The sequence below is a fragment of the Nicotiana sylvestris genome, chromosome 1 (assembly GCF_000393655.2).
Source record: "Nicotiana sylvestris chromosome 1, ASM39365v2, whole genome shotgun sequence".
Classification (NCBI taxonomy): Eukaryota; Viridiplantae; Streptophyta; class Magnoliopsida; order Solanales; family Solanaceae; genus Nicotiana; species Nicotiana sylvestris.
Window position 1 is genome coordinate 16,327,728 of NC_091057.1, and position 15,554 is coordinate 16,343,281.

At 29.3% G+C, this 15,554-nt stretch overlaps 1 protein-coding gene across 1 annotated transcript; it reads left to right on the top strand.

The window, feature by feature from the left end:
• Positions 1–7,073: 7,073 nt before the first annotated feature.
• Positions 7,074–15,295, top strand: LOC104241721 (probable indole-3-pyruvate monooxygenase YUCCA10). Its single transcript, XM_009796655.2, has 4 exons — positions 7,074–7,700; positions 13,210–13,443; positions 14,153–14,275; positions 15,119–15,295. Exons 1-4 carry the CDS (start codon positions 7,074–7,076, stop codon positions 15,293–15,295), a joined length of 1,161 nt encoding a protein of 386 aa, XP_009794957.2.
• The last annotated feature ends 259 nt before the right edge of the window (positions 15,296–15,554 follow it).

Genomic DNA, 15,554 nt, shown 5'->3' on the forward strand with positions numbered 1-15,554 from the left:
AATACTCTAAAATCAATTAAGATTTTACCTTATCAAATTTTTAAAAATAATTTATTCATTGGAACTAAAAAGCACGAAGGCCCTAAACGAAATGTCGTTAGTCTTTTTTACCCTCTAAATATAAAGTTCACACTAGATAAAACAGTCATTTAATTATTTCTCTAATAATTAAAAATATTTTGTTTAATAGATTTCCTAATATTTAGGAATACTCATTTAATTATTCTCCTACTATTTAGGACTTTAATTTTTCTATTCCTTTTAGATCTACAAGTCGTGCCTTTTCAAATCCATGTAGATTTAGTAGTATTAAATTTTATGAACTTTCAATTACCACTAGGAAAATTTCTGAAACTTGTACCACTTTTATGTTTAAGATGATCTTTTAATAAATCACTTTCAAATTCCATTTAATTTTAGACTTATGATGGTTTTTCACTTTCTACCTCCACTTAAATTTAGCAGTATTAAATTTTAAACACGATTTATCCTAGGAAAGTGACCACTCTGTAACTCCTTTTAGTTTTAGGAGGCTTTTTAAATAAAATTTTGACTCAATTAAATTTCAAGCACTTTTGTTTTATACTAGGAAAGTTTCGATCACTTTGTACTCATTTTAGATTAATTTTTTATAAGTTATTAGGTAAAAAAAAATAAGTACTTTGAACTCCTTTTTGTTTTAGGAGTCTCTATTTTTTCTTTAAAATCTTTATTTATTTTAACTATATATAATTTTATCTTACATAATCTTTTCCTGTTTCAATTATATATGTAATGCTTCTATAAAAGAAACTTTACTATTCTATTATTTTTATCATCGAAACTTACGCAATTTTTCTTTAGAAAGTGTCAAAAAAATTGCACTGAACAAAATAGTTATTTAATTATTTTTTGAATATTTAGGACTTTAATTGTTTCTTAAATATTTAGGACGTCAAAATTAATTAAATTTATGTATTAAATTTTTTTCTATTCTGATTATGTACTATACCTTATTTGTAAAAGAAAATCACGTTTTTAAATTTAGAATCTTAAAATCCATATATTACAAATTCAAATTAGTACTTCCAAGTTCCAAGGCACGTAGGCCATATGCCTTGAAATCATACTTTTAGCTTCGAACATCAATTTTAGGTTCAAGGGTCTTAATTATTATAGTTTTAAAACTTTCAAAGCGGGTAGACACAAAATATAGTTTCATCTTTCAATCAAATGTTATTCCTCTGATATTTTTATATAATAAAGCAAGGGGTGTCAAGCGACACCTCTTCGCCGGAAAATTACATTATTTTTCTAGATAAATTTTTTTATTTTATGTATATTTACTATACGTTGACTCCCCTTGACTTTTCGATATATCTAATTATTTATATTTTGACACCCCTTGATGAAAAATCTAAATCCGCCACTGAAAGCAAGTATTAGAACAAACTAAAGGAAAAACTACTAGAATAGATCAAATTCCTAAACATGATTAACACAATTATCATTTAAAACTTATAATTTTTTGTTAATTCTTATATTATAACGTAAACACATTTTTTGAATAATATTTATGTTATTTTTAAAAAATTATTCTCATTAAAATCAGGTAACACCCAGTGAACGTACAATAAAATGCAACACGTACTTTCCATCTATTGATACGATATTAAAAGCAAGAAGCTCCTTAGCAAAATTTATTGTATTTTTTATCCTTTAAAATAGCTTTCATATTGGTCAAAGCTATAATTTAATTAATTCTATTATCTAAAATTTTAAAATAAAATAAAATTTTAATTATTAAAACTTATTTTTTCTTATTTTAACTATATAGAAACTCCTAATATTTAGAACTACATCGTCAATAAATTTTCTTTCACATATTTGACATAAAATTTTACTCTCCAAAATATTGTTACTACAGTTTTTTTTTCTAACATTAAATGTACGTACAATATTTTACTCCTATGATTAATATTTTTTTTAGTAATTTACGTGTATTTTTTACCCCACAATAATATACATGCATATTTACTTTTAATATTCTTTGCTAAAATATTTGGCATTTTAGTAAATGCATCATAACAAACTTAATCAAATTATTTATCGTAGGTCCAATTATTGTAACTCTAACTATTGCATTAACTTAATAAACAAATGTTTGCATCTACTTTAATGTCCATTACAATTTTACATAACTTGTTCTTTTACATAAATTTTAATTGATTGACGCGATAAATACGTGCAACGCACGTACCCTAAAGCTAGTACTATATTAAAAGCACGAAGGCCCTTAACGAAATATCGTTTGACTATTTTACCCTTTTAAAATAGAGTTCACATTAGATAAAATAGTCAGTTGATTATTTACCTAATATATTTAGGATCTTATAATCACCTAAAATTTTATATATTGAATCCTGCCTTATTTAAAATACTAATCTATCTACAAGAAGTTCAAATATTTAGGACTTTAAAGCAATTACAATTATAACTAATACAGTCTTTCCAAACATGAGTTGTCGACATAAAAACGTAAAGTTTACATGGAAACTTTACCTCATTAATATGGTGGTAAAACTAGAGCATCTTTATGAGATATATTTTAAAATTCAAGTATATGTTATATTCAACTAGATTATATGTATGATTGATATTATTTGGTTGAGTATTTAAATGATTGATTCATGGGTAAAATATTGGCACTTCGGTCCAAATTAGAATATATTGAATTTTCTGATAAGTCTATTCATTCATACTAACATTTATTTTACAAATTGAAACTAGATAAAAAGAGAAAAATCAGATTTATATAATTATAAAACCAAACAAAAAGCATGATTCAGTTGGATTAAAATAAAATACCACAAAAATTATATAGTGTTGGATTTAGTCTCAAATTTTTTTTGAATCGCAATACTTTGAAAGTTACGAATACCAATCTCAAGCTACCTTAAGAAATAAAAAAACTAATGTAAACATATACATCTTATAAATTTATTTAATATTTCAACTAAATCTTGCGCATTAGATCCTTTCCTTATTTTAATCATGTGATATAGTAATTTTATAAAAGAAAATTAATACCAAAATTGAAACTAGATAAAAAGGGAAAAGTCGGATTTATATAATTATAAAACCATACAAAAAGCACGATTCAGTTGGATTAAAATAAAATACCACAAAAATTATATAGTGTTGGATTTAGTCTCAAACTTTTTTGAATCGCAATACCTTGAAAGTTATGAATACCAATATCAAGCTACTTTGAGAAATAAAAAAACTAATGTAAACATATACATCTTATAAATTTATTTAATATTTCAATTAAATCGTGCGTATTAGTTCCTTTTCTTATTTTAATCATGTGATATAATAATTTTATAAAAGAAAACTAATATCAAAATTGAAACTAGATAAAAAGGGAAAAAACGGATTTATATAATTATAAAACTAAACAAAAAGCACGATTCAGTTGGATTAAAATAAAATACCACAAAAATTATATAGTGTTGGATTTAGTCTCAAAATTCTTTTGAATCGTAATACCTTGAAAGTTATAAATACCAATCTCAAGCTACTTTAAGAAATTAAAAAACTAATGTAAACATATACATCTTATAAATTTATTTAATATTTCAACTAAATCTTGCATATTAGGTCCTTTCCTTATTTTAATCATATGATATAGTAATTTTATAAAAGAAAATTAATACCAAAAATGAAAATTTTCACAGAGAATAAGTAAAAACATAACTATTACTCGTTGTAAGTTTGAATTATTCGTTGTATAAAATTATAATCAATTAGTTTTATATAATTTAATTATCTTTAAGTAAAAAATGAAAGTGAAAAAAAAGTAATTAGTAGGAAGCTATAACTAAATTAGATAGTGCCAATCAGCTCTCCTTCGATTTTTTTATTCTTAATTACAGATATATAATCGATCATAAGATTAAAATTAATTAGTTTATATAATTTAATTATCTTAGTAAAAAATAAAGAATAGAGAAAAAAATTGTGAAAATTTATGTTTAATTATCTAGGTATCGAATAGTCTGTCATTAGCCTTTAGTCAAAGATTCATATTATAAAATTTATGTACCAAAATATAAAACTTATAATAAATTCTATAATTAGATATAAATTATTTTAATATTTACAATTATTATACTCTTTAATCAACATCCAATTCTAAAGTTACTTTCTAAATGACACTTAATAATTGCACGTTCGGTATACAAAATTTAATAATATTTATATAGTTTTTTTTAAAGTTCTAAATTTTTTAATATGTGGTACACGCGCAAAGCGCGTAGGAATAAATTCTTTTAGTCTTTTATATTGTTTTTAATGTGCCACATATTTCAAAGTTATTGTAAAGTTTTTATTAGCTTTATGATATAATTCTATTAATTTATGATCCATGCTTTAATTATTGATTTAAACTCCATGTTGCTTAGTATTTTGTATGTTCATATGTAACTTTATTCATATATTTGATATTTTCTTATATTATTCTCATGCTGATTTTGGTTGTATAATTTTTTTGAGATGAGAATAAGCAGAAGAATCAAAAGAAGGGAATAAAATAGGATTGAAATGGTGAGAATAATCCTAAATATTTTTAGATGACTAGATTCATTTATCTTATTCAAAAACTGTAATTCTCCATTTTTTTCTAACTATTTCTCCTTTGAAATTACAACAATTGAAAATATAATATAATGTTAGTATATATGAAATCACAAATATATCAATGCAAAATCGTGATGAAGCATATGTAGTTAAACACATTGTTCTTGCACATATATTTACTTTACGCGGGGCACACGTGCAACGCACGTACACTAAACTAGTAAGAAGAAATGCAGGGCTTCTGCTAATTTTGCCTAATAACTTTGTAATTTCATTGGAATGTTAAACTTAATTAAGTATCGAAAGTTGCTTAATGACGTTGGTAAAATATGAATGGACTTAATTGTTTGGGGTTAATTAGACTTAATTGTTTAGTTTTTATGTGCCAATTTTTCAGGATGGTTTAGAATAAAGGAGTCTTAGAGAAAGTTTTCAATATTAAAATGCATAAAGGGAATAAACCTTGTCAAGACTAAGCCGTAATTTCATAAGAAGAAAAAAAAATAGGAGTATACAAGGGACTATGAACGTCTGTCATTATTTGTTGTCAATATATAGGTGTAGCTTTGTAGTTCATTAGAAATATTATTTTTGTGATATGACTTTTCTACAGAAGATTAGTAAAAAAAACATGAAATTTTTAAGTCATTTTCTTCTATTCAAATTGTAAGTGAACGTACGAAATTATTTTCACTAGATATATACAGATAGGATCGGCCTAAACCCGCAACATTTGTATGGCAGCTTTGTTCTAAACAAATAAAAAGACAAAAAATGGCAATTTGAGTTTGTGCAGTCAATAAACTTGATGACTTCAATTGATCTAATCCGCAGATTTCAGTTACAGCAAAATGCATGTCACGTTTAAGTTTAAGTCAAAGCTAACTTTCAATTAAATGCTTTTACACCTAACAAAGATTTGACAAAATCAAACTCAGATTTTGTTATAATTGTTTCTGTATAAGATTAACATCAATTAATAACATAAGACAAATTAATTCGGAAAGGAAAAAAGAAATTACTGTTTTACAATCCAAACAATTTTTTTGAAAGCAAACACATAGCCCAACCCCAGGCTGGCTACTAAATAACGTCAATTATTACTTATTTACATATTCCATTTTTATGTAACATTATTATCCTTTTTAATCCGTTTAAAAGAGAAAAATATATTTGTATATTTACAAATTCTTTAACTTCAATTTTTCATTTATCTTTACATGACACACGCTTATAGCTAACGGCGAAGTCAAGAATTTCATGTTTAAGATTTATTATTGTAACACCCCAAACTATAGACAGAGTCTCACATCGGCAAAATACAAGAGGTATACGGGGTATATAGGTTAACAAGTCTTAAACCCTAGTGACGCGTTTTAAACCCGTGAGGGTCCAGAGCGGTGAAATTAAAAAATAACCGGACTTACAAGTGGTAATTGAAAAATAGCCGGAGTTTCAAAAGTAATCGAAATTTAGCCACTTTTCATGTAAAGATAAATCTGAACGAAAATACTGTTCAAAATCTGGAAAATATTCCAGCATAATATGCTGGAAATTTATACACAGGTGCTCCAATCTCCAGTATATTATGCTGGAACTTTTCGTGTTGCGGCAAAATAGTGGCTATTTTTCAATAACTTTGCAAAAGCTGGCTATTTTTCAATTACCAGTTCGAAAACTGGCTAGTCCGTGCTATTTTCGTGACAATGTCACTAACCGGATGGGTTGTTACAGATGGTATTAGAGTCACTCTTATGTCAGCCTTGTCGTTGGTGGGTCAGAGTTCAACTGAGTTTAGGCAAATTCCGGTTAGGCGAGGCAAACCTCAATGCTGAGTCTAGGCAAATCCCATGCGGTGGGGCAAACCTCATCAAGGACGCATAGTCCATAAGAAGGGATGTATGTAACACCCCCAAACTTTAGACAGAGTCTCGCATCGGTAAAACACAAGTGGAATGCTGGGTGTATAAGTTAACAAGCCTTAGACTCTAATGACGCATTTTAAACCTGTGAAGGCCTAAGCTCAAAGCGGATAATATCACTAGTGGGTTGGGCTGTTACAATTACACATATATTTGACCTATAACACAATATAATTTTCCAATGAAAGGTTCAACCGACCACCCTGGAGCTTATGTGGCTCCTCCTTATAGTCACAAAATATCTATATCCAATCACCGTCACATAAAATGAAACGGATGGAGTAATTAAATTAGAGATGAGGAACAAAGAGGAAGAAACCAAGCTAATTGTCTCCATGTAAAACAAACTAGATGACAAAATTCCAAGTCTTACTTCTAATCTAGTATATATCATTTTCTTGCATGTAACGGTTGGTTTTGTGACATAAAACCAGCCAAAAAAATTCTCAATTTTCTACTTTGTTCGGTTCATACATACACCATTGTCTAAGTTTCTCAAAAAAAAAAATCTCTCTTTGTCTGAAAATTTTAATGGCTAGTTTTGCAAAGGAAGAAGTGGAAGTGGTTATAGTTGGAGCTGGTCCTGCTGGTTTAGCTGTTTCAGCTTGTTTGAATAAATTGGCCATAAAAAATGTTTTGTTAGAAAAAGAAGATTGTTGTGGCTATTTATGGAAAAAAAGAACTTATGATAGACTTCACTTGCATTTATCTAAAGATTTTTGTTCATTGCCTTTGAAGCCACATGCAAATTCAGCACCAAAATACTTGTCAAAAAATGAGTTTATTCAATACTTAGATGAGTACGTTGAGAATTTTAATATCAACCCAAAATTCCAACGTTGTGTGGAGATGGCATTTTATGAAAAAGAAGAGAAAAAATGGAATATCAAAGTAAGAAATGTGGCTACTAGAGAAATGGAATCTTATGCTTGTGATTTCTTGGTTTTGGCTAGTGGTGAAAACAATGAAGGTTATATACCAAAAGTGCTAGGGCTTGAAAAATTCAAAGGAGAAATTATTCATTCAAGTGAATATAAATCAGGTCAAAAATATGAAGGAAAAGAAGTTTTAGTTGTTGGTTCTGGAAATTCTGGAATGGAGATTGCTTTTGATCTTTCTAATTATAAGAGTTGCACTTCAATTGTTGTTAGAAGCCCGGTACACCTCTCTACCTTGAATTTGACTCTTTCTTTTTTTGCATGCATGTAGATTTGTGTTTGTCTATTTTTATTTTTATTTTTTTACAATAACGATAGTGTTTGGGTCAGTTTATTCGTATCTATATTATTCTACTTGGTTTACTTCTCACCAGCACATGTATCGTAACTTAACAAGCAACAGATAGGAAGATTATAACTTAACGTTGCTTCTGCTAAGATTTGAACCTTAGCAGAGGCGGATCCATGATTTAAATTCTATAGGTTCAACTTCTAAGGTTTTAGCATTGAACCCATTATATTTTTAAAGTTATGGGTTCATATCTACTATCTTTGCAATTTTAATGAAATATTACATATAAATGTTTACTTCGCGTCGAAAATTATGGATTCAATTGAACCCGTTGAGAACACACTACCTCCGCCCCTGAACCTTAGTCATTTATGACAACAACAACAAATTCAGTGTAATTCCACAAGTGGGATCTGGGGGGAGAGTAATGTATATGCAGACCTTATCTCTACCTCCAGATATTGTTTCTGGTAGACCTTCGGCTATATGGTTTGAACCTTAGTCGTCTATGATTTTTATCCAACTGCATTATTAAATGCTGGGTCACACCCTTAACTACAGATTTGTTGATTTAATTGATATTTCACTTCTAATTTTTTGGTTGGAAATTTTTTAATTTCTTTTTCCTTTCTAAGGAATAGAGGAAGGAAAACCAGCCTATACAGGAATAACTTCTAAGGGGAAATAATAACAAAATTGCTTAATAACGTGGTCGTGGTAAGATTTTTTAACAGCTTTTCTAGCATAGCAAATTAGTAAATAAATTAATAAATAAAAGAATAACTAATATGGTGAATATCTTTCCCTTATCGTCTCATCATCTTTCCTATTTACAAGCCACAACTTATTTCGCCAATTTTAATTTCTCATAAAATCTCTTGATTTTTATCGGGTGTTGCATTTTTTTTTTCTTTAATCCTGTTTTCTCAAACATAGATTTGATTTGCTTCACCTCCAATTAGTTGACGGAGTCAGATTTCAACCTTATGATTTCTGGTAAAGGAACACAACTTCAAGTATTAATGACTAGGTTCTAGATTTAATATTTGTACATATTTAATAAACTCTAAATACCAAATATATTATTTTAGCAAAAGCGGCCTCTATTGAGTATGCGTTGGTTGAGGTCATCTTATTAATGTGAAAATACCTTGAAAATCTACTAAGTATTATATTTGAACTCACAATTCTAAACGCACAATGCAGTATTAAGAAACTTAAATAACAAATTAATCAAATTTAAATTCTGATTCCGTCTCTGCCTACTAAAAGAAAGCGGTAATTCCTTGTTTTGACGAAGGAGAGCAGCGGAAAGGTTGATGGTTCGGCTAGAAGAGGAAGGGAAGATATAAAGAGAGAAGGATTCTTTTTATTTTAATATATTATTTCAACTTAGGCAAGAATCCATACCACATATATCGAAATTATTATTCTGCTGATACTTTTCTTAAACCAAATATAAACATCACATTATAGGGACATGATGCCTAATTTAGGCACATGACAAAAAAGATATTAGTCATGTAAAATCTGAGTATAGATGACTTACCTTAAACGAATATAGATTTAACCCTATATATACTCGGATGACAAGACAGGATAATATACGAGATATTGATGTCCCATTGATATCAGCTTAAGAAAGCTACGAGGAGACCTTCCTATATACGAGATATAGATGTCCCATTGATATCAGCTCAAGAAAGTTTCAAAGAGGCCTTCCGTTGGTTAATAAAGAGGGATGACAAGGCAGGATAATATACGAGATATAGATGCCCAATTGATAATATACGAGATATAGATGTCCCATTGATATCAGCTCAAGAAAGCTTTAAGGAGGCGTTCTGTTGGTTAATAAAGAGGGATGACAAAGAAGGATAATATACAAGATATAGATCTCCCGTTGATATCAGCTCAAGAAAACTTCAAGGAGGCATCCCGTTGGTTAATAAAGAGGAATGACAAGGCAGGATAATGTACAAGATATTGATGCCCCTTGATATCAGCTCAAGAAAGCTACGAGGAGGCCTTCCGTTGGTTAATCAAGAGGGATGACAAGGCAGGAGAAGATTTAGGTGCCTCATTGATAATATAAGAGATATAGATACCCTATTGATATCAGCTCAAGAAAGCTACGAGGAGGCCTTCCGTTGGTTAACAAAGAGGGAAATGGCAATTGTCCGTACATTTTCCAAAAATGATGGAAATATAGTTCAGTGCCGCCAAGGCAAAGCCAGCTGAAGGGTAAGGCAGCCCAAGCAATGGCTTTGGGCCCCTAAATTTTGGGGGCCCCACTTTCCATTGGTAGTAATTTTATAAAAAAAATTAATAAAAAATTGAGTATCTGAACGTTAAATAGTAAAAAAAACTAATACAAAAAGGAAAAGAAATTTTTTAATTTGCTATTAACATTGATCGTTGAGATTTGAATAATCTAAAGGGTATATGATAAGAATCTAAACATAATATTGCCTTAGCCTTGATTAAAACATAATAGTCTGATATGGTAATTTAGACTTATTTTTAAATTATATAACGCTAAAGAAAATACTACAAGTAGAAGATAATATGTTCATCGGTATACTCAATAAGATAACAAGAATCGATTTTTTTTTTAAATGGATCGGATTAGCTATATTATTAGCTAAAAGGGGCTTATTAGAATAACTCGTTATAAGAAAATTATTAACTTTATATCTAAAAGAGTTAAAAAATAATAGACTTCAAACAAAATATTTAAATTTATTTTGTTAACAAATTAGAGTCTCTCATCGAAATTTTACTTTAGGACACCAACAATATTAAGCCGCCCCTGTGCCAAGGGCCCGAAAACATAATGCAATATTTACCCCTTGTCATAGAGGTTGATGCAAAGTCAATACTGGAGTTAGTGCAATAGTACGACTATGGTCATACCAAATTCCTTATTAGGTAATTTATCTTAGCATAATCTTCTAGATAAAGAAGGATATGCACACTAAAGATTGAAAGATCTTTTGTCTCATGGTAACCTGCTTCAGTCTCCTTACTAATTTTTGGTTATTGGGTTAGCCCTACTCTTCCCATGCATATTTCAAGTGATAGCTTGTTTTTGTCTCAAACTTATTATATGGCTACAAAGACTAATACATGGGACATGCATATGAAGTTGGCTTCTTTTTTAGGGTGCAATTCAATTTGCATTGAAGTTGATTCTATGGTAGAAAGAGTGGAATTAAGGGTGGCATTGGGGATTAAAGGAATTATTAAGGACATATTCCTATTACTCGGGTATGAAGGTCAAACTGCTGGGACCTGTATATAGGGAGGATTTTTTTCCGGATGGTTAAAAAGAGTAATTTTACTAATTAGTATGTGTCATAACAAATTAAAATACAAGTTCATGGTGGGCACCATGCCCTTGTAGTCTACTACTAGATATATATATGTCGATTGTCTAACAAAAGTAGTTCCTAGCTTGTCTGCTCTAACATGTTCCTGAGCAAACAAATTAAAGGACGAACTACTAGATATACAATATTATCAAAAAGGTGCCCCACCTTGTTCTACTGCTAGAAACCCTAGCTAGTATATCAACCACACGCAATCATTTATAATATTATCATAAGTCAAGTGTTTTATTTAAGTTAATGTGATTAATTACATGTTTCGAGTCCATTGAAATTTCCAATTCAGTAAGATTACTTTCCATTTGGAGGGAATTCAACTTACCGATAACTTGACAATTTATGGGAGTTGATGGATTATCCACATTCTCCATCTCCAGGTTTACAGAGCTATCTGGCCATGCACGTTGTTGTTCGCTTAACATGGAAAAGATTGTGCAAGAGAAATCATACAAAAATGTTCGAATCTTCGAATATGTTCTAAAGCAAGGGTGCAGCAGCTGCACAAAAATCGTCGTTTCATATATGGAATGACGTGGCATTTTTCTCTTACTTGCTGCAATTGCTTTAGTGCAAGATGCAAGGAAAGGATAGTCGGTGCACAAAGAGAAGGACATGATAGAAATCATCTGGTGACTTCATAGTTCCAAAGAAGCTCCAAGAAGCATCAATGAGATCCTTGAAGCAATTCTTAAATAGCAAGCAGTACCTCTCGATGCAACCTCACACAAAGCAATAAAAATGATATCGAAGAAAATGAAATACATATATGTTACTATAGTGTTTTCTTCTTTTCTTAGAAAATATTCGAAACGGTCTGGTTAAGAAGCTAACTCTATTATCAACGAAATAAGGAAAGGGACGACAATTTCGCACCAAATATTCCATAATGGTTAAAAAGAGTGCCCTTCACCCTTCTTCATTACATTAGTGACATAAGTCATTGACCTCCTCACCTATTATTGCATTTTTTATGTATCTATTCTCTCACGATTAAATTTATATAGATATTTCTCCATATTTCACATACACCACACAAATGGATATATTTTCCAATCAATTTTGATATTATTCTTTTGGTTATTTCCCACATTACAATTTCTTATAATGTCTTTTTTCATTCATGCTTTTTTTTCTTAGACGAAAGTGCATTAATTAGAGTGCAATAGAATAACTAGGTATATTTTCTTCTTGTTATCATTCTAACATTATCCAAATTTCAAGCAATTTTTATCATATGCTCTCAAGTTTCTCTAAAATCATTCTTGTTGGTTTAGTTTATTCTTGCGAGGAGAATGAAAATATGATAAAATCATAATTGTATGTATTTTTTGTTTTACTTATACGTATTTTAAATTAACAAGAATAAATGTTTAAATATAATTAAAACCGACTATGTTTTAATTAAATCACCCAAAAAAAACCCATTGATTCTCATGAGATAGCAATATGTTTGTTATATAACCTATTAGAGTAGATAATTCAAAATTAATCATTGAGATATTATTTTATCTTAAGAGTTGTAAATGATAATGTACATCTTAGGAGTTCAAAAATTCAACTTGATCTTAACTTTGTACTTGTATACAACTATAAATTACATTGAACTTGAAGCAAAATGATGTACATTTTTATCTCGAGGTCGAAAATTAATAATTCAAATTTGGATGCGAAAATTTTCAAAAAAGGTTGAGTGAGCTAGGAGGAATTTCATATCATATCCTCGTGATGAAAGTATTTGTATCAGATTTAAATTTATACACTGGCAACATAGAATAAATTTTACACTAGTAATGTACGTAGTTTAACATCTATAATATATAGCATGTTCATCATCATTTTTATGTGGTCACCTATTAATGTTTATCATAAAGATTTATCTGTAATTACCTAATAATTGATCAATCTTTTTCATACCGTCAGTGCATAAAATTCAAATCTATTTTTATATCCACTATCCCTGATATTCTCCAAAAATTAAATATGGTTATTAATTAGTTAATTACCTTTTACTAAAGGATTAATGTTAATTTCTCTTAATGTGTTTACAGATTCATGTTCTAACAAGGGAAATGGTGCATACTGGAATGTTATTGCTAAAATATCTACCAATACCTTTGGTGGATACTCTGATTGCAAGGTGTGCTAAGTTTAGATTTGGAAATTTGGCTAAATTAGGAATACCTCAACCAGAAGAAGGCCCATTTTATATCAAAATATCAAAAGGTAGATCTCCAGTAATTGATGTTGGTGCTATTGACAAGATTAAACTTGGAGAGATTAAGGTAAGAGTACTAAATTTTTCATTCTATTTTGTAAAAATATCATGTGAAAAACACGTGGCTTGCAAATGATTTGCCCACGCGCAGAGTATTGGTCTAGTGGTAAGCGCACAACTCGTGATGTGTTGATTAGGCAAACATCATGTGTTCAAACTCTGCTCTAGGCAAAAGTCCGCTATTAATAAAGACGGAGCCAGGATTTGAAGCTTATGAGTTCAAGCTTCCAATCTTTTAAATTACTGAGTTTTGAATTCATAATTTATATATATTCAATGAATTTCTTAAGGCAAATACATAGTTTGAACCAAATTTACCGGGTTTGACCGAACCCTTAGCTTCTACTCTCCCTCTGCCCCTAGGTATTAAAGTGAAGAAGAATAGAGAAACAGGTTCATTATCCAACGAGTTTTGAATTGTGTGCCACTAGTTGGTTAAAAAAGAAAAGGCTTGATTTGCCTTTTGAAACCATGAAGCTTACCATTAGCAAACTATAGTTTAGGATTTAACTTACAATACTATAGTGTGTGAGTAATTTTTATACTGTAAGTAAAATTTAGCATTTTGTAATTGTGATTATCTTTTAGGTGATTTGACAGTGTAAAATTCTTTTACTATTGATATATAGAAGTTGAATTCTTTTAGTTTATTGATTTAATTTGATATTTTTTTGTGAAAACACCTGATTGGCATGCTGGTTTTGGTGAATGTTTAGGTACTTCCTGGAATATCAAAAATAAAGGAACAAACAGTAGTTTTTGACAATGGGGAAGAACACCAATTTGATGCAATAATTTTTGCTACTGGATATAAGAATGCAGCTACCAAATGGCTAAAGGTACGTGTTATAAATTGTCGAGACAATTATTAAAATTTACCCACAGAAAAAATAGTTGTTAAATAAGTTTTGTTCTTTGTCTTAATTGTTCTATGGTTTTTCTGTATGTTTGAGTCTTGAAATTGTTCCACTTGCCTAATAGAGACTACTCCTAAATGGAATTTTTTTATTTTGGTTTTTCTGTACTCGTATCCGTATTGGGGTCCAACTAAATTCAATTTCGTACTGAAAAATCTCACATGGATTTAATTTATAACTGTTGTTTGTATACACTATATTATTATTGCATATATTAACATGTTGTAACAAGTAACTTGCCTTATTTTTCAGGTTACTTTGGGTAGCTACCTGTAGTTATCTTTTAAGTAATTTCATAGTGTAAAAATTCTTTTACGTTGTCAGTGTCAGAAATTAAACTTATCTTAAATGCTTGTTCTACTTTTTTCTAAATTTTTACTTCACATAATATTTTGATGCTCTTCTACTTAATTTGAAAGAAATTCGACTCTTACCTTAGTAGATGTATGGTGTAAGAGTAAGTTTTCTAAATACAGATTATTAAACATGTTTAATTTAGAGGAAACAAGAATATGTGCGTGTTCACTTAATGCATTTTTCTCATTCACATAATTATTTTATATATTTAACTCGTATCTACATAAATGAAACTTTAGACATCAGTATAATTTAACTTATTGTAAAAAATTATCACCTAATTTTTCAACTTATAATTTCACTTATTATAAGTAACTATGACTTTAACTTACATTGTCATTGTATAGAAGTTAAACCGTATTTTTATTTTATTTTTTTCTTCTAAAATTTGTGAAATATTCTTTGCAGGATTATAGCTCCATTTTCCTTGATGATGGAACTTTGATAAATGAATTTCCAAACCATTGGAAAGGAGAGAATGGGCTTTATTGTGCAGGTTTTTCAAAAAGAGGGCTATTTGGCATATCAATGGATGCTAAATCTATAGTAGAAAATATAAACATTGTTAGAGTAGAGAAAATCTAGACTCTTTTTATTGTTATGTCAAAATGCCAAACTATGTTGGTGATTATTTACTTAACAGCTAGAAACTTAAAACCTTGTTTGTTTTAATCTGTTTTTGTTGGATTTTAGCTTCTATAATAAAATAAATGCGATGGAATTATCTGATTGATTGTTTCTGTCTATCGATTTCCTTGTTTTTATAATGGTAGAATCTGGGCCAGCTTGCACACATCTTTACTTGCTACCTCCTACTAAGTATCTGAGTAACTCTAGCCACCAA

Excerpts from the sequence above, each read along its gene's own strand:
- LOC104241721 (XM_009796655.2), top strand. The coding sequence starts at position 7,074 with ATGGCTAGTTTTGCAAAGGAAGAAGTGGAAGTGGTTATAGTTGGAGCT. Across the intron at positions 7,701-13,209 it reads CAATTGTTGTTAGAAGCCCG|ATTCATGTTCTAACAAGGGA; the intron begins GTACACCTCTCT and ends ATGTGTTTACAG. Across the intron at positions 14,276-15,118 it reads CAGCTACCAAATGGCTAAAG|GATTATAGCTCCATTTTCCT; the intron begins GTACGTGTTATA and ends TATTCTTTGCAG.